General features: G+C 44.9%; 5 protein-coding genes across 8 annotated transcripts; 3 read left to right on the forward strand and 2 right to left on the reverse strand.

The window, feature by feature from the left end:
• Positions 1-1,067: 1,067 nt before the first annotated feature.
• Positions 1,068-5,334, reverse strand: LOC142992639 (von Willebrand factor C domain-containing protein 2-like). The gene is made up of 3 exons (XM_076143133.1): positions 4,936-5,334; positions 3,991-4,120; positions 1,068-2,249 (listed from the first exon to the last, which is right to left on the reverse strand). Exons 1-3 carry the CDS (start codon positions 5,332-5,334, stop codon positions 2,008-2,010), a joined length of 771 nt encoding a protein of 256 aa, XP_075999248.1. The 3' UTR covers positions 1,068-2,007.
• A 2,825-nt stretch (positions 5,335-8,159) lies between these two features.
• Positions 8,160-16,073, reverse strand: LOC142992417 (SWI/SNF-related matrix-associated actin-dependent regulator of chromatin subfamily E member 1-like). Its single transcript, XM_076142844.1, has 11 exons — positions 15,974-16,073; positions 14,894-14,951; positions 14,727-14,770; positions 12,913-13,011; positions 12,148-12,240; positions 10,730-10,861; positions 10,146-10,317; positions 9,833-10,005; positions 9,481-9,582; positions 9,087-9,384; positions 8,160-8,978 (listed from the first exon to the last, which is right to left on the reverse strand). Exons 2-11 carry the CDS (start codon positions 14,898-14,900, stop codon positions 8,623-8,625), a joined length of 1,476 nt encoding a protein of 491 aa, XP_075998959.1. The 5' UTR covers positions 14,901-14,951; positions 15,974-16,073; the 3' UTR covers positions 8,160-8,622.
• Positions 16,074-16,394: 321 nt separating this feature from the next.
• LOC142992287 (DELTA-sagatoxin-Srs1a-like) lies at positions 16,395-18,000 on the forward strand. 3 transcript variants are annotated; one of them, XM_076142647.1, is made up of 3 exons: positions 16,395-16,485; positions 16,733-16,900; positions 17,342-18,000. In XM_076142647.1, exons 2-3 carry the CDS (start codon positions 16,755-16,757, stop codon positions 17,766-17,768), a joined length of 573 nt encoding a protein of 190 aa, XP_075998762.1. In that variant the 5' UTR covers positions 16,395-16,485; positions 16,733-16,754; the 3' UTR covers positions 17,769-18,000. The 3 variants fall into 3 exon arrangements, with proteins under 3 accessions (XP_075998762.1, XP_075998760.1, XP_075998761.1); XM_076142645.1 differs by lacking the exon at positions 16,395-16,485 and adding an exon at positions 16,492-16,609; XM_076142646.1 differs by lacking the exon at positions 16,395-16,485 and adding an exon at positions 16,492-16,597.
• A 1,374-nt stretch (positions 18,001-19,374) lies between these two features.
• On the forward strand, positions 19,375-21,149 carry LOC142992661 (uncharacterized). Of its 2 annotated transcripts, none has more exons than XM_076143164.1 (3): positions 19,375-19,496; positions 20,242-20,392; positions 20,482-21,149. In XM_076143164.1, the coding sequence occupies exons 1-3, from the start codon at positions 19,457-19,459 to the stop codon at positions 20,909-20,911; spliced, it is 621 nt and encodes a 206-aa protein (XP_075999279.1). In that variant the 5' UTR covers positions 19,375-19,456; the 3' UTR covers positions 20,912-21,149. The 2 variants fall into 2 exon arrangements, with proteins under 2 accessions (XP_075999279.1, XP_075999280.1); XM_076143165.1 differs by having other exon boundaries at positions 19,423-19,496; positions 20,205-20,392.
• Positions 21,150-21,836: 687 nt separating this feature from the next.
• LOC142992662 (DELTA-stichotoxin-She4a-like) lies at positions 21,837-23,311 on the forward strand. The gene is made up of 3 exons (XM_076143166.1): positions 21,837-21,971; positions 22,082-22,232; positions 22,412-23,311. The coding sequence occupies exons 2-3, from the start codon at positions 22,087-22,089 to the stop codon at positions 22,827-22,829; spliced, it is 564 nt and encodes a 187-aa protein (XP_075999281.1). The 5' UTR covers positions 21,837-21,971; positions 22,082-22,086; the 3' UTR covers positions 22,830-23,311.
• The last annotated feature ends 91 nt before the right edge of the window (positions 23,312-23,402 follow it).

Here is a 23,402-nt window from a genome sequence, read left to right on the forward strand (position 1 = left end):
TAGTGTATAATTTTACTAATCAGCTATTCATATTTCTGAATTAATTAATTCATGACTTTTGTTATGTATTTGTATGTGTATTTATATAATTGTTTTACTAAGGTTACTGGTTAAGTAAAATTAAATATAAAGCAGGTGCAACTCATGCATCATCCATAAAGCGAAATCCATAAGGCGAAATCCAGAATGCCTATTCCTGATTGGCCGAGCAGAGATTGTATATGAGCAGTGATTGGCTGAGTCTGAACACAACTTTCTGTTTTATGTGTTTTTAACAATAATGACTGCAACCATTTTGTGAGATTTTAAGAACTGACTCCCTGATCCACCTCCACACCTTCTGCTCCACACTCACTGAACCTGTCCTTCCTGCGGTGTTCAGTAGTGCATCAATAACACTATAGATGAGGGGGAAGCTGCACCATATTGGAGCCCTGTGTCTGGTTGTGTTTTTTGGTGCAGTTTTTGGATGATTGTATTTTTGCCTTTACTTTACTTAATTTTACTTAACTTTTTTTAATCACTGTCTTGCCAATGGACTACCTCAATCTGTAATGTTATGCTGTTTTGAGTGGTTACTTGTTGATTTTCGCACCACCCGTTGCTGACATTGTGTGTGGAGAGGTGAGCTCTAGAGTTGGATTGAGTCATTCACACTGATGAAGACTATGCTAACCCAAATGTTCATTATCACATCATTTTCTGCAGACATGCAATCAGGAGGTAAAAAGGAAAATACATGTTACAGCCTCCATTGTGAGCGAAAGCCATGTTTTGTTTGCTAGACGCATTTTGAGCACCTTTAGCACACTTCTTTCTAAAACAATGAGTCATATCTGTAAAAGTCTACGGTAAATGCATTGCTTCTTAAATTCACTGTGAATTTGTAAATAGTGCAAAATCTAGTTAGGGGCGTCATAAGATCTCACTCATCTACATAGCCTGTGGAGACATTCGACTGAAAGACGCGTTAGAAAATAATCCAGAATTCTCTTACATCCGAAGTTAATTACATTTATTACAAATGAGTGTGAAACTTATTGTTAATTGAAATCAACATCAGCATTTTCTGTCGGATTTGGTTCATTAAAGTCTGAAGTCCAGCTCTGGTTGACTGACATGTGTTCCTTGACATTGTGTACTCACATAAACAACATTGCTCAGCACGGAACATTACACAGGAATGAATCGTAGTGACAGACACAGGGTTTGGAATGCAGCACAGAACGTACAACTTTAAAGGGTTCCCATGGCGACACCTCAAGGAGAATTGTTTCAGAATGAAGCAAGACAACAAAAAACAGCAATACAAATAAAAGCAGGCTTTTGGTCGTTGGGTCTCTGAACTACTAGGACAAGCCTAGAAAATCAGAATGTTTCAAGGCAAAACGCAAACAACGACAAAAGAATAAGTGGAACCTCAACCACAGGAAAACGACTGATATGCAAAGTACAGTATATACGGAGGGCGGACCAATGCTAATGTCAATGCTAAGTGGCAGACGCTCTCAAATTCGATACAGTCTGCTGCTCCAGTTTGTGCTTGAATCGTGCATATTCCTATTTCGACAGCCAGAAAGTGAGTTACGGCTAAATTTCTCTCTCAATGCTCAACGTTGAGAGAGAGACACCTCCCCTCCCGTCACTTTGCACTGTTTTCCCTGTGTAGCGACTGATTGGACAGACCGTCAATGAACGGTGACGCGGCTTCGCTAGTTAACCAGCGGACGCTGACCTGACTGGAGAAAGTAATGGACAAATGTGACGTAGCCGACCAGGAGAGAGGGATGACTGATAGGAGGAGCGGGTAGGAAGGTGAGTGATGTGACCTATGAGTCTCCTTGGTGAAACGAACGCCAGGTGCTTACATTTCCCAACATTAATGAGTATTTTTCATATAAACACTGAATATATGATCGTTAACACCAACGGGAATGTTTTCTCCTGCACATTAGCAACCCCTTTTAGGAAAGCTTAAATCTCCACTACGCCAACCTTCCCTCTTCATCATGGAATCACATCCAGTCTGGGAATAAAACCCCTCCCCCCTCTCCCTCGGACATCCTCTTCCCTGGGGGATTGGGTGGCGGCGCCAGGTGTTGGGCTGGGCCCGGGGCGGCGCTCGCAGGTGGCCTGAGGGTGGATGTGCCACGTCCCGTCCCGGTAGGTGCAGTAGCACGCGGTGAGCTCGTCGACGTCGACGCGCACCCCTGCCGGGATCACTCGGTTACCGGCGAAACAGTTGGGACCTGCGGGGAAGAGAGAGGGCATGGCTCAGCTGCACAAGGTCGTCTGAGAGATGTGTTTGAGAGATTGTCAGGAAACTTAATTAAAAATTGAAAACATTATTAGTTTCTCTTTTTTTTCAATACAAAAAAGTTCCTATGTTTCCATGGAAGCTTTGAAAAGTATAGATCAAACAAAAAACATTTTCATACAACAGGTAGAAAAAATTCCCCTTTGTAAAATCAAAATGTGTTTATTTATTTTTTCAATAGATCCCATCAGCAAAACTGCCTTTCTTTTCTCCTATTACAACATTTTCGGAATAAAATCACGAGGGCTGCAAATAAGATAAAGGAAGGAAAAGAAATGAAAAGATGGCAGAGACGGACAAACGTTTGGACATTTGGCACGGTGAAGACGTCGAGAACAAAAGCTCTGAATCATCAAGGAAAATACTTTGAATACCTGAAGTCAAAAGAACGTTCCTTTCTTCGTTTTCATCCTTCCTTTTGCTTTTCCTCCTTTCCTTGCTCTTTTCTTTCCATCTGCCCTTCATTTGTACGAGTTTGTCTCCTTCTTTCTGCTAATGCTTCCTCTTCTTCTTTTTTTTTTACTTCCTTCTCTTCATGACCACTTTCTTCTTTCTTTTCTTCAGTTCATCTTACTGTATTCCTCCCTTCTCGTCTAATTAGCTCTCTTCCTCCATCTTCCCCCCTTCTTGTTTCCTTCTTTCCTCATTTCTGTCCCTTTCTTTCCATCTTCAGCTGAACAGAAAAATCCCCAAACAGAGATGAGAGCACTTTTCCTTCCAATACTTTTGCTTTGGATACTTCATTCCAACGCAGTCTTCTCCTTAAACCTGTGCTTCATGTAAAAACGGTTTTGAGGGCGGATTCGTTTGGCAGCTGCCCGTGAAACATTTACCAACGCAGGGCGGCGGGAGGACAGGAAGTGCAGCCGGTCCAGATCCCACCGAGCTGGATGAAACAGCTGACGCCAGGGAAAGATGGGGGGGCGATGACGCAACGGAGGTTCAGCGTCCAACCATCTGTCTGACTGACTGTAAAAATAGACACGACTACTTAAATACAACTGCAGCGGGGATCAAAGTGTGTGTGTGTGTGTGCGCGTGCCATGATTCCGCTTTGGATTGTTTTGTTGCTTTGGTTCAACCTTTTTTCCCCCCATTTATGCAGTACAATAAGACTTATCCCTGCTGAATCCTGTCACACATACACATGCACACACTCACACACACAAATCCCACCGATGTTGGAGAGGGACTTTAATTTAATGCTTTAATGTAAGCACGTATGACATAACATGGACAGCTCTGTGGATAATACCTTGTGTGTGTGTGTGTGTGTGTGTGTGTGTGTGTGTGAGGGGGGGGCGGTGTTCTTTGCCCTTGACTAGAGTTCCCGCCAATTTCACATTTCACATCCAAAACCTGTCTCCTCCTACAATTTTAGCTCAAAGGTCACAAACTATCAGGCGAGAGCATTCTAGACTGTTCCATCTAGAAGTTTCATCTTTCTTTGTGGATTTTCCTCACCGTTTTGCTGTGATCGGTTACCAAGTTGAGTGCGACCTCACTACTTACGCACACAAACGAAACATCAGTCGACCTGATGGTGGTGCTATAACAACAACAACTGTTACATTTCCTCCATTACTTTGGGAGCGGACGCGTTTCAGTCAAGAGGGGCATTACGGCGCTTACGCCACATTTAGAGCAGGGCCGACTGAGCGTGCGAGTCTCACCGTCCTTGCAGATGGGACAGCAGTGGTTGGGCTCGTAGGTGGGGTTGACACAGTGGGGGGCGGGGCAGTCGGAGATGCTGCAGTACACCTCTCTGTTAGATTCACAGCGACACCGCTCACAACGTGACAACTGCAACACACACAAACACACACACATTTAGAAGATGTTATAGTGTAATCCCTGTGTACATATCCACTAGTGAAGAGTATACACGACACTAGTACATTTGTGATAAGCCATTATTGGCCGATAGTGACATCATTGATCAGGCTGCTGGTGATCATCATTTCTTTCCGTCACATTTATCTGATAACTGCACTTGCTCTAAGTCCTTTGATTACACATACAACTCTCATATCATCGCACTTCATTCCCGTCTTGTTCACTTCCTGTTTGTCTATCATGCCTTCCTTTCTCCTTCAGTTAATTCCAACGCTGGAAACTTTTTTGAGTATGAAGGAATATTTAAAAACAGTGGGAGTTTAATGCTGTTGTAGTATTCTGGCAAGTTGTAAAGCCTCTAAAAGCTTAGTTGGACAAAATACAATATGTTCACTGTTGCCTTAGGAAGAGTTTTGCTGTGACATTGACCCTGAAATGTCCCACATGCAGGGCGTCGTAAGGAAAATAGAACCGTAAGAAAATAGATAATAATCTCTATCTTTGTGCCGTAGAGGAAATAACAACTTGGATCCATAAGACACACGGACCTGTAAGAAGCACAAACATCTACACCAGTGGTTTCCAAACTTTTTCTTTCACGCCCCCCTTTTTTAGATCACAAGTTTATCTTGCCCCTCCATAGGTCTCCCATGCGTAAAAGCCAAATTACGCATGATCACCACAAGGCGCAAGGTTGTTATTGTTAAGGTTGTTATTGTTGTGGTTGTGTGTGTGTCTGTGTGTGTGTGTGTGCGCGCGTGCGCGAGCGTGCGTTCTCTCACCCTGAACTCCTCCAGCAGTCGGTAGGTTTTCCCGCCGTACACGCACACCCGGGCCATGGCCTCGCACACCGGGCAGCACGCCTTGTATTTGATCCGCGTGCACCGCGGGTGGATGCGGGGGCACTTGGGTCGGACGCACACGGGTCCGTCCACGGTGCACGTGCACGGACAAGCAGAGGGGCTCGGATAATAAACCTCTCCTATACCGTAAACAAAGCCGTGGTCATCGATGCACCACTTCCCCCGGTAGTCCCCAAACTCGTAGTCCAGGTCGGTTTTGGAGGAATACTCCGCCGAGGCCGACATCTCCGTGACGCTGGCCGGACCGCGCAGCATCAGCAGGAGGAGGACGACGAGCGCGTCGAGGAGGCAGCGGAGCGCGCGGGGCCACGGGCTCATCATTAACGGGCTTCCGGCACCGACACGAGCCGTCTGCCGGTCTGCTGCGCACTGAGCTCCGGCGCGCCTCTCCTCTCTCCAACCGCCGCGCGCTGGTGACGCCAATGCGCGTCAGGACGGAATCACACCGGCATCTGCTGAGGCAATGACTCAAATACTTCACTTGAGTAAACAAGAGACACAGCGCAGAAATACCTCATTCAAGATGCTGCAAATGTACAAACCAAATATTAAAAGTTAAATCAAATCAAAGCATCCAGAGCCAATACCTCCATCAAGGCCAAACAGGTCTCTCCCAAGTTCCCATAACCACCAAATCCTGCATTTCTGTCTACATGTGACTAATGCTAGTCGTTGACTTGGAAACCTCCTAACTTGACTGATCCCTTTCTAAATTTGGGCGATACTAAAAAAAATTGATGATTCACTAACAGTGGCATTGACCCATGCTCCAAAGTATGCAACATTGGCATCACATGAAACCAAAACATCACTTTTCATACAAATGTTGCTGTATAACCATAACGCTAAACATTAAACATGTTGGCTACAGACTTGGTGATCCCGTCTTCGCAGTTAGGGACCTTGGTGAAAGGGACCTCGACAACACAGGTTGAAATGATGCTGCAGTACCATTTGGTATCTATTGGCGGAGCAGAGAATGAGACGGGGCAGGAATGGTGGGAGCAATCGTCTTTATTTGGGTAGATAAGTTCAGACGGTACAAAAGAAAGATGCAAAAAACACAGAGGCACAATACTAAAAACAGTCCGATTCAAGTAAGAAAACAGTCAGAGTGCAGTTACGTGTCGTCATGTCAACAGGAAGCTGAAGTCTAAAAGAGGTACCAAGACCGAGCGGATATGAAAAATAAACTTTAGCTCTTGTGTGTTAACTTTTCCATGAAGTAGGTCTGAGTTTCTGCATAAATATGTGGTGTGTGAGTTAAAAACCTTTTTAAATACCCAACTCAGCTTCTTGTACCAGTCAAATATTTCTAAAAAGCACAACCGGAGACGTTTTCAATTGCTGGAGACGCACGCGGCTGCTGAGCATCGCTGGTGGCCGAGAGGCTAATTGTGTCACGTTTCCAAGAGGTCAGAGGTCGGCGTCATACAGCACAGCAGCCTTTGGGACTGGCAGAAATGAGGAGAATTAAATTAAAAAGAAACTTCAGCAGGGAGGACGGGTGTTGTTGTGGAGCGCTCACGTTTGCTTCTAGGGCCAATTCACGAGCGACAGCGGCGGCTTACGTCTGACAGGCGGAGCGACTTTTGGGTAGTTGCAGGTTGTAGACTTGCAGTGCCAGACGCCCACTGATAACATTTACAGCGCAGACGCTCATCGCTCGCTCCCGTGAACGCCGAGTCAGCCCGGAGCCTTTACAAGGCCTCCGCCGCGCCCGTCTCCAGCTTTGCTACGATCTCTGCTTCCTTTACATTGCAGTGTGAAAAGTTGTTGAGGGAGGACGACACATCGTGTGCGACTCATCGTGTTTGGAGTGACAACAGTGGAAATTTTTAAAACGTTTACATTTCCGATACGACTTTCTGTAGGCATCAATTCCTCGACTTCATACAGGGTTTTCGCTGCCACGTGCCAATTCCAAGACCTTTTCAGTGTTCTACTTCAACCTTTCTGTGGCGTTAGAAGGAAAGAAACCTTCACAACAACAATGTCACCATGGCAACTTGTGTGTAGCTCAAACCTTGAAGATCAACACACACACAGCTCCTCCTGCACCTTAAGCTGTTCTAGCTGACAACCAGGCCCGACAAGGAGTCGCTGCCAACAGCTCCAGTCTGGCAGAAATTAAAAAAGTGGGGGCATCGCAAGGCAACATGTCACGGCAACCATCGCCGTCTGGTTTCCCCAGATGGCGAGAGTGCAGATATCCCACTATTTAAGATTAAAATTTTCGGTGACATTTCCAGACGTGGCCAACCTGAAAACCCTGCATAAGTGGGGAAATTGGAGCGACAGTAGGAACCCTGTTTCAGACTGGAACCGCTCCGATTCGAGCACGTCGAGACATATATCGCAAACGTGCCTCCAGAGCGGGAAATCATGACGTGCCCTCGCCCGCGCAGTGGCAACCTAGTCATGCGTCACTCCTCAGACGACGAGACTGAAAAGTGTTGGAAATGACGTTTGAGTCTAGAGCACAAGTTTAATACAAAGGCTGAATTTGATTATTCATCTAAAAAGGTTCTAATGGATCTCTAAAAATAGTAACACAAAGTTACAGTAGTATTTTTGTAAAGACACACAGACTGATGACTACAGGATTCTGAGGTTATACGTGGCTAAAGGGTTGAGGTCCTTCCATGCCGGGTCAATCCTTTAACCGCCGGAGCACGCAGAGAGTACAAGTCTCCCGGCGCGAATCATGCAGGGACGAACGGCGTCGCGCTCTGTAGCTGCGACCTCGATGAAGAGCAAAACAAAGGAATGCCGCAGCATTTAGAGTTTGAGGGACATGCACGCGCGCTACAGAGTCGAGCGGTGGGATTCATTTGAGGGCCGCACGAGGAATGAGAAACGCGCCGGCTCCGGGAAGCTGCGACTTCTTGAGATCAACCGCAAGCGTGGTCGACAGTTTGTAACGTTTGGTCGCAGTTGGCGATCCGAGCGTCCTGACGGCGTGATCCTTAAATGTGTCCGAGGCGGAAAAACACCACAGGGAATAAGAAAAGTGTCTCCTCACCTACTCAGCGTTAAACCCAGTTTGAAGATCTCGATGGGACTAAAATAAGCTGAACATTGCAGTTTGTGCTGCACTCGTACGAATTGAAGCGCCAAGTTCAAACTCTTTTAAATTGTAATTCCACCCTGATTATTGAAGACTCTTCCATCTCATCTAATTTCTACATTTGGAAAATAAAGGGCAAACTGAATTCCCGGATGCTTTTAGAAAGGTCAAAACGTGGAGCACCACCGAAGAAGAAGAGGGGAGAAAAACAGAAGGAATGACCGGAGCACAAACACTGTGCGGACACATCGCCGTCTCTTTGGTGACATTTGGTTGAAACTCGTTGGAACCGTCAAACCAGGCATGCTGGGAAATGAAACCCACTTATCTTGAAACCGATCCCGGCCTTAATCCAAACCCCTCCGTCCAGACCAGACCGGTTTGGACCCCGACATCCTGAATCGCTATGATCTAATACTTGCCCGACTGGACTTACTGACCCTTTATCGCTCAACACTTCCTGTCATTACCAGATCTGTCTTGATTGAGCCGGCGCCCGCTGCCTGTGGAACAAACCCGGGGCTCTGCATTGACTGTTACATGTCGTACTGTTGGGTGGCCTGGCCGGGTGTCGGCGGAGGAGGAGCGGGTTCTTCTGAGGCGGGGGGAGGCGGAGCTGCTGGAGTGGCACTGGGGTTGGCTTCCGGTGCAGCTGGGGGGTCTTGGCTGGCGGCGGCGGTGGTAGTAGTTGCTGCTGCTGCTGCTGGGACGCCCTCTGAGGAAGGAGGGGGAACGCTACTGCTCCCACTGCTGTCCTCTGCGGGGGAGCTGTTGCCCGCGGCAGCGCTTTCCCTGGGGGGCTCGGACTTGTCGGATGCAGGGGAAGGTGACTCAGATGGAGGAGGCGGGGGGGCCTGAGGGTCTGAGGAGGCGTCTGTGGGCGCTGCCTCATCTGCAGAGGGAGGAGGGAGAGATTTGTTAGCGTCTTGAAATACATGAATAATGCAGCGGTGTACCAACAACTCAAGTACAACAACAACCGTACATTGTGTGTTTGTACCTGTCTCCATGGGTGTGGGCTTGTCCTCCTCCTTCGTCCCTGAGGTGTTGTTAGCCGCAGCACTACCATTAGCACTGCTCTGCTCCGTGTTGTTAGCATTTTTGTTGACAGCAGCCTCCTCTTGTTGTTGTTGTTGCTGCTGTTGTTGCTGTTGTTGCTGCTGCTGCTGTTTGTCTTTCTCTGCCTGCTCGGCCGCCTCGCGCTCCCTCTCCTCCGCCCGCCGCCTTGCCGCCTCCTCCGCCGCGGCCATCTCCGCTGCCAGCTTCTCCATGTCGACCTCGACCTTCTGACTGCACAGCTGTGAACGGGGAAACAGCACAACAAAGTCTGAGCACACGCAAGCAAGTACATGGAGTTTATTAACATCACGTCTGAAGCAGAAGTCCCGTCGTACCCGCTTGAGCTCCGTGTTGAACGAGTCGGTGGTTTCCAGGAAGCGCCTCTTCTTGTCTTGGTGTCGATCCTCAATCTGCAGGAGTTCGGCCTCCAGCTTCCTCTGAAACACACCGGCCTCACACTCAGGATGCGTCTCTGCACATGATCCTTTTTTGCCCATTACAAATATTTTCAACATGTTTATAGTTGCAAACAAGGGGTTGTGGGTTCAAATCCCTTGCCATCCCCGTAACTTTGAATGCAAACGGTGACAATCCTCTCCTCGTCTTGCCCCTGCCAGGGGACCAGAGGGGAAAAGAAGAGCAGCCGCTCCAGTTTAAATACGTCCATATATGGTGTTCCCGACCCACCTGGTGCACCATGAGCGACTGGACCTGCCTCTTCAGGACCTGCATGCGGGCCGTGGTGACCACCGAGCGAACATCTGGCACCACGATCTCGCTGAGGATGTCGCTGATGAGCCGGTGGTTCCTCTGGAAACGAGCCGCCGCCGTGTGCTTCACAGAAAAACCGTCGTCGTAGTCTGGAAGAGGAGGAGACAGACGAGTTCACCAAAGATGTTCTGCATCTGCTCAACGGGGTTTACTGCTCTGCTTTGCTCCCCCAGCCATTAGGCAAGGCACTGGAGCATATGGGTGTTTTGTGCGTGTGGGTAAAACTTGCCGTCGGGGTCTTCGGCCGGCTGAATGCTCATGTACGGCTCGCCTTTGTCCAAGCGGCTCTGTCTCTGCCTGCTCTCCTCCTCCATCGCCGCCTCCGCCCGGTTCTTGGCGTTGACGTAGGCCAGGTATGCCGGCGAGTTGTGGTAGGCCTTCAGGGAGTCGTTGTACTCGATCTAGGGTGGAGAGTGTAGCGAGTGTGCGGTGCACATGCAGGGAGAATAGGTTTGATATGATGGGAATTTGGCCTGTAAAGCTTCCGTTTGTATTATCGTGGCTGCAGGAGCGATCGAGCATTCCAAAGGTTTAGATGCTGCTGGAGGGGAAATGCCTCGGCTCCGTGTTTAGAGAAGTGATCAGAGTGGGAGTTCCACGTTTTAAATCGCTCAATCGTCTTCATTCAAAGTCATATCTATCTCCATCTAGTGGCCATGCTAAGCTTCCCTTTGACTTGTGGAATTTTGTGATGCACAACTGTGGCTAAGGCCAAATTGTTACTTAAAACAACAATCAATAGAAATCATTAAAATAATTGGGAGTTGAAGCTACCAAGAGCCAGAACTTGAGGTAAAGCGTCACTCGGCTCACCTTCTCTGCTTCGTACTCGTTCAGGTAGTCCTGCTTCTCTTCGTCCGTCAGGTCCCTCCACATCCCTCCAATAATTTTTCCGATCTCCCACAGCTTGAGGTCGGGGTTGGACGCCTTCACCTGGTCCCATACCTTACAGGTGCACACAAACACCAGATGCATACGCACAAGCAGGAGGGCCGCCACAGACCAACACACACACACGCGCGCACACACACACACACACACACATACACACACACACACACAAGGTCAGCTTGGGAAAAGGGCGGGTCATCGTGAATATAAGTAAAGACGAGAGAGGAAACTACTTATGCAAGTGGAAAGACTACATTCTACAAAAGAGCTGCAGCATTTGGAGAGAAGAACTGATGGTGCTAAAGTTCAAGTTTGTGAGAAAAGCACACAGAATAGAAAAATATGAAGAATAAAAGTCAACCATTTTGTGCCAAATGTAAACAGTATAGCTGTATAGTTGCCTGTTTGTATCTTAGAGCCTGGGGGATATTATTGCATATTTGCCATAAAATGTTCAGTTCAGCACAGTCACATATGCAAATCATAAGCGTACATGAATGTTTACAGGCCGGACATTTCTATGCAGGGCGGCTGTGAGAAGACATTAACTACATGCAGTATAGAAAACAATCTTTCCGTTTTGTTCCCCTGAAATAGCTCAACCATTTTCTCAAGATCTCACAGAAAACAACAGGCATTGTTTTCCGGAGATCCAGAGAAACGTCTTCTCTGGCGACGCAGTGGAACGTCCGCATCGTCTGTGGCGAGGAATGATCTCGCCTCAGCTCACGCCGGGCTTCCGCCGAACAGAAACGCGGCGCGCCGGTCGACGCGTTCCTGCTCTTCCGCTTTTGCTAAATGACGATCAATCTGCGTGAGGATGTCACTCAAACAACAACAGCAACCTGAAATCGAGTATTAGTCGGATTTATGAGACGTGTAATTTAACCAGCTACCGCTCGCTCCGTCTGTCTTGGGATAAGGTTACGCGGTGCTTAAATCTTAGGGTGGTTGAGGTTGAGGGTCCCAATGTGTAACCCCACACCAAGCACCATGATGCACCAAAGACCCTCTCAAACATTGAAGAAGCAGAGAAGATATTAAAGACAAAAGGCTGGAAAATGAAGTGAGGAGCAGATCTACTCTAGTGTCGTCGGACAGCGACAGAGAGAATTGTTAAGTGGTATCGATCACAAACACAAGAGTCTACAGTGAGCCAACTGGACGACGCAGCGGAAGGACCAGTGGTCTCCCGATAGGTGGCTCAGGTGTTGGCGGCGGCGGCGGCGGCGGCGGCGGCATCGTGGCTTGGCTGTCTCCCAGCCTCTAAAACCCCCGCAACCTTTCAGGGGAAGGGGAGGACAAGCAGTAAAAGCAGACACCGTGGATGGGTGTCTTACCTTCCTGCTTACCTTCCGGCTGTACCGCATGTAAGGCATCAGTGGCTTGTCTGGAGGTTTGGGAGGCTTTGGGACGGTGATTCCTGAGGCGTTCTGTGAAGACGGAGAGAAGGAGAGAGAGAGAGAAGTCAGGGGAGAGAGGAAACAAATGAGGTGTTCAGAGACAGTACGCAACGAAAACTTGAAAAAACAAAACCAAACGGTGAGGTGGTCATGTAAAGGAAGGAAGGAACTTAATAAAAAGACCTTAAAGTAAAACAACATTCAACGTTTTCTTTCTCCTACAGGGCAGGTGCATGCAAAGAAGCACCCAAGAATTTGAAGCCGCCCATAAACAGCGCGGCTTCAAATCCTTTAGGGAAAACAGCAGGAACAAACATAACCAACAGAACGGGATAACATGTTGGCGGTTGGAGGCTCGGCCGGGGAGACAATGGCGGCTGATGCGGACTGCGAACAGGCGGTTCTGAGGGGTGGTTGCGAGGCGAGCACGAGGGCAGGCGCGCAAAAAACCCACAACCTGGAATTTATAAGGAAGTGAACACATAAGGAAGTGGGGTTTCTCTGTGGTTGCAGACTAAATGAGAGCGAATGAGGCACAACACGTTGCAGCACTGTCCCCATCTTCTATCCCCCTGTCCACTCCTTCCCTCATCTACACCTTTCTGTTTGCGCACCAGAGTCGTCGCTCATCGCCCTCCCTCTTATCCTCAGCCCATCCCTCCTCTACGGCATCTTTTCCAAGTCCCTCCATCAATTCATTACCCTGCTGGAGCCTCCGGAGCTCCCTCCCAGCCGGAGGTTGTTGTAGGCCAGATGGCTGTAAGGGTTGTAGCCCACAAACCCTGGGGTGGAAGGCATTTGCTGATGGAAGACAAATGAGACAAAACACGAATGAGAAATGGCTCACAAACAAGAGGAGGAAGAGGGATAAACAGAAATAAGTGATAGAGGGAAAAAAACGTGAAAATATATGTATTTATTTTTCCCTTGTTTGTTTCAGTGATGTCATCATGCAGGGCAAGAAGGCGATTGGCCGGTGCATTCAGGATGAGAGCGCAGCGTGTTCCTGCTATTACACGTCAAGTACGTGTGTGCTCCATGCCTAAACCTGCTCCCCCACATCATAACCCTGAGGAGCCAGTTTATTAGGTACACGGCTGCAGTCCAGCACAGTTCTGTTCCGTCGACATGGACGGAGAAGTGAGGAATCGCAGCTACGTGGACTTTTTGTTAGATTTGGATCCACCTCGGCAGAGTGTCTCGGCTGAGGGTCACGACCTTTGGGGAGGCTCAAAGTTTCAGCTTCATACCAATACACAGCGCAGTGGACATTTGTATACGACGGTTCAGGCGGTTGTCACTAAATGAGCATGACGGTGATAACGGGTCATATTACAAGGTGAATATTTAGCATATTGTGATGGAAACTTCTGTAGTTTGTTTCCCCGCTGGCATGATTGCATTAAAATGCTATATATTCTCCACTGACACTTCATCCTCACAGCACGGTGGGGCGGCTGTAGCATTTCTAGCTCAGGTGGTTGTATTCTCAGTGGTGGGCTTGTACCGAATGACATCGTGTTGTGTTAACAGGGGATTCCAACACAGTACAACGGAAGACGACAGATACTACTTAAGCCCGTTCATTACAGCATTTCTGAAATGACCTTAATACAACAATAACTGCACAATTGTCATGGAAACATCACAACTAAGAGTCAACGATCTGGGCTCGTCTCCTCACCCTGCAGACCGTCCTGCATACACGATAAAGCAAAGGGTGGTCCGTTCAGCTAAATGACTAACATCCAGATTCAGTCCTTACAGGTAGGAGTCTTTACATATCACACACCAATTTCTCCGCTCTGCAATTAAGACAAACATGTGAACTCAATGTTACAAAATTGACCTTAAAAAGATCTCTCAAATGTGGTTGCCACGGAGTTATGGAAGCAGGCTTACCAATAAGGAATGAATTTGATGACGGCAACTGTAATAATTGGCCACGGGGAACAAGACTGACCCGTGTAAGCTTGGGAGGCAGGAGTTATGAGCACATTAGTCTGTATGTGACTGAAGAGGTGTACCTAAAAACTGATCCTGCAGAGTCAAGTGCTCCAGTCTGACATCAGTTTAAGGCTCAACACTTTTTACAAATCCAACTGCTTGGTATCCCAGCTGAAAGATTACACAACCCGGGGCTGCGCTGGACCTCAAATGAAAATGTTTGGTTCGCGATGAGACGGAAGCACAACGACAGGAGTGAGAGAGGCGATGGAGCCGGAGAGGAGATTTGGGGTCATCTCAGTGTGATCAGAGAGAACGTCTTAGAAGTGTTAAAAAGGGGGAAACGATTGCTTTTATTTCCTCAAATTAAGGCTTATCATGAGATCTGTACTAGTATCTGGTTCCTCAATATGGTAAGATCCCCTGAAGGTTGCAGGGTCAAGCAGGCTCTGCCCACAGCTACAACGTCCTTCATAATGATGATAGTTGGAGCTTGCAGCCATTCTACAGTGGAGCTCACTGCTGGTAATGCTATAGGTAAATAAACTGATATCTGGCAGTATACTTACTGTTGTTGGGGCAGGGGGAGGGGGAGGGGCGTAGGATGGTCGTTCTGTTAAATGCAAAAAAAAACAACAATTTCATTATAGAATTGCAGGAGAGGCCTCCACCAGTTGACAAACCCACAACGTCACGGCGGAGCTTTCCCTACGTGAGCTTCTGTCTGTTCACTTACTCGACATTGTGGTATTAAGAAGAATTTAAGGCTTCAGACTTTTTCCATACTGTGTAACCTGAAAGAAAAACATGAGAACATATTGTTACGTCAAATCAGTGCAAAAACAATCATACAGTTGTTATCACGTTCGGAATTCCAAATTAACATCTAAACATCTTCTAAAGTCAGGGTTAGTGAGTTAGGGGTGGATTGGAACAAAGGTTGGTTAAACTTTGCATTGAATTCTGCCGGTACATGCAGCAACATTGAACTATTTTATATTGTTTAGCTCACTTTGCTCTTAGAAACTTAGAATCGAAAATCGAATCATGTACAATGGCAGAATTACATCGCATTTGCAAATACATTTTTCCAAAACACCAAAAGTAGTATGTCACTGCTGCCAAGTTACTTACATGCAACAGTAAACGTCGTAACATCTTCGATTAAAACATAAATATACACTTTAGGTACAAATTAGGTTTTCGTTTACTGTGTTTACAACAACAACAAATCGATACCAATATGCTGCCCCCGCGATAATCAATTTAAGTATCATTATTGATCTTAATGATAGAGAGGATTAATGTGCACCAATCCGAACATTTTAGAATAAAAATATGTATAGTTTTAATTGTGGGAAAAGACAAAACATCGTGCAAAAACAAACACTGCAGTGAGCGTGGTCACTGGTTCATGCCTCACACCGGCCGGCCTACTAGCCTCCGGTGCTAACACAAAGGGGCAATTTCCACGAATGAGATTCTGGAGCTGTGCTTTTCCCCAACGGATTTGTGAGCGATCGCGTTGAGAAGACAGCCAGCACACCAGTAACCATCTCTTTAAAGCGGGTTGTCCCACCAAAGTATGTTTCTTTGTGTAAATCTCGCTAAATAACGACAGGCTAACCTAGCCTAGCTATCAGCTCCCGCCCGGCCCGCGAGCGATAACAGCTAACACGACTATGCATGCTATCGGCAAAATCAGACACATTCCACACCGTTCCTACGTTCAAAATGCACGGCGACAGTAAACCACATAACAACAGTTTGTTCCATTTTAAAGAGCTTCTTTAAAAGGCAGAGCGAACACACTCACGCTGATGTCCTTTGTTCCTCCACAGGGCCGCTTGTTTCTCTCACAAACCGGACATGTTATTGTGGTACCAGCTGACAAAACTGGGTTTTCAGAATAAAAGCGCATTTCATGTACGGAAGTGGGCAACTAGCTAAATGTTTTCTATCATTCATAGATAGATAGATAGGTAGATAGATTGATTGATTGATTGATTGATTGATTGATTGATTGATACCCCGTTTCAAATATCACAGGTTACCACATTATTTTTTTTAAATTGCACACCACCTCTTTTGAAACAAATTAGTTCCACACACTTTCAGCAAGAAAAGTCAAACCAACCTCAGATCTGACCTTGACATATATTGGGAAACATAAGATAACGATAAGATAAACACCCCAAACAAACATGAAGTTTGTTTAATGAGCCAGTGAACGTTCCCCCCGTTTCCTAGAAGTGGAACCGATTGCATTTATTTTCTCAAATTAAGGTTTATTGTGAGATCTGTACCAGTATCTAATTCCTCAAAATGGTAAGAACCCTTGAAGGAGGCAGGGTCAGGCAGGTTCTGCCTACAGCTGCAACTTCCTTTAAAGTGTTGATAGTTGGAGCTTGCAACCATTCTATAGTGCAGCTCACTGCTGGTAAGGCTATAGGTAAATGAACTGATATCTGGCTCTGGGGCAGATTACTTCAGATACCTTCTTGATTTGAAAGATGTGAATATTTATTATATTTACACATTATGTGACTGCTTTGCTCTCTATTTTTGTGGACAGATCATCACATCACATAGACATCATGGCGAAAGAAGTTTCAGCAGTTGCTGGGGTTATCAGCGCAGCAGTCGCAGTTGGAAGTGCAATTGGTGAAATTGCTCCAACCCATCGCCAATGCACTGTTGAAATTAAGAATGAATGCACTGACTTCATCCTTTGCAATCCCAGGTAACTACTCCTTTTTTTTCCACAAAATATCAATGTTTAAAAGTCCTTTCTGATTGGGATTGATTCATTCCTTGATTCATTTGTTCCTTCTGTAACAAATGTATCATCTGTAAATAGAATCATGATGGATTTCCCTCTGTTTACGCAGGAACAAATAATTGAACCAAAATTAGCTGCATACCAGCGTTTAATTGCTCAGTGCAGTGACAAAATCTGCACAGGGCTGTAGTCTTGTTATGAAAGAGCAGATCTGAGTGTCATCTGGATGTCACTGTGTTGGAGGTTTTCGTGTGTTAAAGAGGTTGAACAACAGAGCACCCAGATTTGAACCTTGTGGAACTGACTGTGCTAAATGCAACACAACCTGTGCTATCTAATGTTAGCATAAGTCATGAAATAGGCCAAACTTCATTAATCCATTGCATTTGTTTCAATGACCAGGGTGTTTTTTGAGAGCGGAGGCTGTGGTGTACCCCTGTCACCCTGGGTTTCCAGTTCTTCAAGCAGTCTTGCGCAATTCGCCAAGACTCCAAACACAGCATGTGGATCTGTTGGTGTTTTCACTTATGATCTCCTCAATAAGACTACGAAGGCGACCACTGAGAAGATGGCTGTCATGTTCTCTGTGCCCTATGATTTCATTGAGTACTCAAACTTGTATGCAGTGGGAGTCTTTAATAGTGGCACAGAATGTGATTTGGATCTTTATAATGAAATGTACTACAAATCAAACTCATCCTTTATCAGGGGTAAAGCATGTGATCCTTATCTCACTTATGAAGGTAACCAGGTTACCATCATGGCAGCAATGTCCGACTGCTACCAACCTGTCATCAAGGTGCAAGTGAACATCAAAGGAAATGAGTGAAATACTGCCAGAATTTAGTGTGCCTCAATTATGAAATGCTAAAAAAACATTAAATCAGGATTTGTCGTATTTTTTAAATGTTTTATAGTGGATTCTGTAGCAATAGGGGCGCTGTACTGATGAGTTTGGATCATGTACACTTCATTATTCTCAAAAGGTATCACCGATGATATTTCTGCTTTGAACATTTCCCGATTAAGTCTTGAAAGAATAAAAACCACGATGATTCAAATGAAGAGTCAGTGTGTTAATTTGGCTGTAACCATTATCTGGAGTAATAAGTTGTCACTAAATGTGTTTCTTTAAATTCAGCTTATAAATGTATATGTCTTTTTCTATATTTCATCAAACTACAAAGTCAAATCAGTTTAGTTGTACAGCCCAATATCACGTACAATGTCACAAAGGGCTTTACAGACCCACAACATCAGGACAATTCCCGACCCAGCCCAAAGCTCTTTAGGAAGACCAGGAAGAACTCCCTCTCCAGGAATGGCTGGGTGTGCAATAGGAACTTCCAGTGGGATTACACAGAGGTGATCAGCAGACAGTAGGAGACCCAGGAAGTAAGGTGAGAGGGTAAGAGAAGGATAGAGAGAGAAAGTCTGCTAATGAGCCCCATCCTCTGACTACACTGACACTATCACTAACCCGCGTCTTTAAGCAGGATTTGAACATTTCTGCCTCTAGCACAAAGGAGCGCGGTACGAACATGCTCTATTTCCAAAGGTCTTCGTCTTGACCTTGGGAAATGTACTCAATAAACAAACTACATTGAGTTTTGCCGTTCCTGTTTTAATGAAATGAAAGTAGCTGTCTGTACTTTTGTACATTTCTGAGAAAGAGGAACAAATATCTGTACTTGAATTAAAACAGAAGTTTAAAGAGTTCTTATTCAGTAAATGACAACGTAGCACTGATAGATTAAGACATAGCTACATTATTATTTAACAACAATGTGTCTTTTAGATTACACTCTACACTGTCTTTTTCGGCTTTGTTGTTGCTATCACATAATGCCTTTGAGCAAATATAGCACAGGTGAGACTTGGGCTCTACAAGGTCTGCCAAAGATACACTGCACCATTTTATTAACACACTTGAAGCCAGAAGTTCTGAAAGATGGCAAATTGGCCTTTTTTTGGCAATAAAACGCAGTGTATTGTGACGTTCTGTGCCTTTTTTCATTTGTTTTGAAAGTTGTGACATTTGGAGGTTTTCTGACACACTCAAGCCACTAACACTTTTAAATGGTTTCTTAACCAATAACAGCTACTCTTCCTTATGTCATGTTTATAATCGCAAAAGCAGAATGAGAAAAGACAATGATATTTCCCAAAGTAATGCTCTGTATGTGGATCCTCATAATCAATAAGTTACTGTATTAGTGAAAATGTAATAGGGGTTCATATATGAAGTTAGTGCAGTTCATCTTAAAACCATTTTTACTTTCTTAAATAACAAAAAACTTGTTCAATATCAAACTGAAACCTAAGACAACAGTCCACCGCGATTCTCAAGTAGCCCAGGCTGTTTCTATTTTCCCAGATAGCAAGCAAATACAGCAAGATAAAATGAATTGAAAGCATTGTACATGGCACTTTCAGTTCCTTAGTTTAAAGGACAGCAGTAAGACGAGTGTTTCACAATTGCTAAAAGAGAGAGGGAGAGTTTCATGTTTACTTTAAATGATAGTTGGAGCTATCACACCATCAGAGATCACTCCAGGTAAGAACACATATGCAAGTTCTAATTCCATGGTATGATGTTGTTTCAATGCATAACGTGAACGTAATACTGTGCATCTTTGCAAGTGTTTTTACAAGAATAAAATGACAAATACAAGTTTCATTTACGTGCTACTCAGTGCTGATAAGACGGACATTTCATCTGCACTACCAAAGGGAATTCTGATTGTAAAACTTTATCTGTTAAACAGAAGTCAAAGGGAAATATTCATAGAAGTCGTCATAAATGTGTTCTGCCTCGCTAAATCACTGCCACAGTCATTTCAGAACATTCATCAAGTTTTGATTATTGCATCGCTGTTGAACAACAACAATTTCATTGTGTTTTATTATGCAAACAAAGTATCTCATCTGTAATGACTTGGAACAGGTTGGACTAAAACTCAGGGACACACAAGGGTAACACACTCATTTAATCACACAGAAAACAGAACACACAAGGAAACAGGTTCACTGAACTAAACTCAAATATAAGATATACAAGTCATGGGACAAAAGAGGGGATAATTACAAATAAAACAGGAATGAATGAGTAACACAAATGCAGCAGATAGAGGAAGCAGGATGAAAAGAAGACTGTGATCAAGGAGATCATGCATATTTAAGAGCATGTTTGGATGGGAACTGAGACATAGAAGTGGATGCTGGCCAAATAAATGCATTGTATTTATTATTTATGTGTTATGAGGCCATGTTAAAGGACAGACCTCTTGCTTTTTGAACAGATTGTACGGACATAATGGCAGCAGCTGCAGCTGGAGTCATCAGTGCAGCGGTGGCGATTGGAAGCGCCATTGCCAGTGTCGCTCCAACACATCGCCAGTGCACCATTGAGGTTATGAATGAATGCGCCAACTACATGCTCTGTAATCCCAGGTGACCACCAGTTTTTAAAAAGTAATTCAGTTCTTTCTTAGACTGAAGCATCAATCGTCAATGTGTGTTTTTGTTGCTTCTACGAACAGGATGTTCATTGAAGACGGAGGCTGTACCATCCCTCTGTCACTCTCTATCCGATCCCGTGCATGTGGAACTGCCGAGTTCAGCAAGACTCCCAACACAGCGTATGGATCTGTCGGTGTTTTCACTTACGATCTCCGCCATAATACTACAAAGAAGTCCACTGAGAAATTTGCTGTCATGTTCTCTGTGCCCTACAATTATGATGTGTACAAAAACTGGTATGCAGTGGGAATCTTTGACATCAGCAAACCATGTGATCACGATCTTTATGACGAGATGTACAATGATACAGACCAAGCATTTGTCAGGGGTACACCATCGCGTGTTCCCTCTATCACTTATGAAGGTGAACATGTTACCATCGTGGCAACAATGTCAGACTGCTACCTACCTGTCATCAAGGTGCAAATGAAAGACAAAGGAACGTTTTAAGTCATGACTCTGCTTCCATTGATACATTTTGGTGTTTATGCTGAACCAGAGCTCACACCACAAATCCCAGACTGATCAGGAAAACCACTCAGACGTGTCCTTTAAGAAGTACTTGTGCTGCTTCTCTGCCGAGCACCAGAAATAAAAATAGATGCAGCAATGGCTGTTTTTTCTGTTCAAATGCATCACTTTTTTTGTTTGTGAATCGTTGTGTATTAAAATCTTTCAATGAAAATGAGATGATGGTATGATTTGCATCCTATATCTGATATTGTCATGCTCATTGAGTTATTAATTGCCTTGTGGTGGAAACAATACTCACTTATTCTTATTAAACTGATGACTTAGCTTTTACCAGGCTACATTTTTGGTCCCTGTCTTCCAAGTCAGCTACTGCCCTTTTCAGTACAGTGATAAAACATTTAACAGAGCCAGAGCAAACGGCACAGTATGAAGGCAAACATGTCACCATCAGGGCCAACGTGTCAGACGCACATGGAAGTGCCTGAAAGGTGAAATGAGAAAGTCAGAGCTGCAGTTCAGATATCCTTGTCCAACCTTGTTTTCCTCTACATTGGATTATCAGGTGATTCTGCTTGTTTACATTAATGCTACCATAACAAACACGTGGAACAAAACGTGGAACCAAACCTGTAACACCTGTAAAGTCTGTTTTTGTGCGTCTGTACTTTCTGATCTTGGTTTGTGAGACGATACATCAACATAGCTCGTTATTAACTGTTTGTAGTCTAAGTCACAGCATGTCCTCTTTACCGCTTCTAGCATTTACTCAGCTCCAACATTCTTAAACAGAATGCCAACTTACATACCAAGACTTTCTCTGAAAGGAGAGAACAGAAACAGCTACCAATGGGGCATAAGGAGTTCAATTTTGAACCGCTTAACCATGACATTGTGCTGTTTGTCATTCTTTCTCATCTCAGGTTTCAGGTGACATCTTGTTTTGCGACGTTCCACTCATTCCACTGTGTAGCTGCGACTATAAGAGTGTCTTCAGATAGTCACTTACTGCACCTGAGTGTCTGATCAGCTCTCACAGGTAAGGGCCCTCAGATCATTTACACACGTATACATTATTGATTCATGCATTTATCTCTGGATGGACTTCTTAGCTTTTGTAAAGTTTTATGTTCTGTTTGTGTTGCACAGTCATTATGCCTTTCCCCTTCGCTGCAATCGCCGCTGGCTCTAGCCTCGCACTGACAGCTGGTGAAGTAGGTGGCGGCCTTCTTCCAACACATCGCCAGTGCACCATTGAGGTTACCAATGGATGTTGTAACTACACTCTTTGTAGCCCCAGGTAACTGCATAAAGATTTCCACTTATTCATAAACAGATTTCACAGCTCTGTCCTTGTTTCATTTTTTGAATTTTTCTCCCTGTTTTCTATAAAATCATCATTTCCAGAATAATATCCCTGCAATTTCGTTTTTTCTTTAATACTCTTCTATATGAATTTCCTTCTGTTTGTATGACTAGTGAGTACATCAACAGTGGAAACGCTTCCAAACATTTTCCAGAGACTATAAGCCCTTCCACGTCTGAGAATGCCCTTTTCATGAAGTCCTCTGGCTCAGCATGTGGATCTGTAGGCGTCTTCACCTACGATCTCGTCAGGAACAACAACAGACAGTCCGTTGGGAAGATGGCAGTGATGTTCTCTGTGCCGTATGACTTCAACCTGTACTCAAACTGGTACGCAGTGGGGATCTTTGACACGAGCAAAAGCTGTGATTATGATCTTTATTGTAAGATGTACCACGAGAAGGAAAACATGTTTGTTAGGGGAAAAGCAAACGGCCCAGGTCTTTATTATAAAGGCAAACATGTCACCATCAAGGCCAGCATGACAGACACATACCAGCCTCTCATGAGGGTGCGAGTGACTGAACAGTGAAATGAGAGTGAGAGCTGCTGCTTACATATCCTTCAGTAATATCCATCCATATTTTCCTCTACATAATTTTCTGATGCTGCTTGATTGCATTAATACTACATTATAAAAGGTTTACAGGTTAATCATCTGTTGAGTTTAAAGCTGTAACTAGCAAATGAATAAATTCATCAATCATAAATATAGGTAGAAGTAAAATTGCAATTAAAAGTTTGTGGAATATAAATATAAATGGGCATTAAATAGAAAGTGCTGAATAGAAATAAGTAGCACTTTGTTTTCACCCAGTGCTAATAAATGCATCCCCAATGAAACACTGCAGTGAGGTTCATCGCCTGCCACAAAACCTACTTTGTGTGTAATGTGCATTGAAATTCTGAATGCTACCATCATAAAACCTTGTATGTGAAACTGTGTGATCGTAGTTTAATCAAATGTGCACGTGTAACAAAATCTGCAACCCCTGTAAAGCCTGTTTGGGTTCATCTGTGTGTCTGGTCTTTGTCTGTGTTACTCCCATATGTCAACAGAGCTCATTATTAACCGTTTGTAAGTCCAAGTCACAGCAAGTGAACC

Source organism: Genypterus blacodes, unplaced genomic scaffold (genome assembly GCF_046128005.1).
Source record: "Genypterus blacodes isolate CSIRO-AG114 ecotype Tasmania unplaced genomic scaffold, CSIRO-AGI_Gbla_v1 ptg000022l_1, whole genome shotgun sequence".
NCBI lineage: Eukaryota > Metazoa > Chordata > Actinopteri > Ophidiiformes > Ophidiidae > Genypterus > Genypterus blacodes.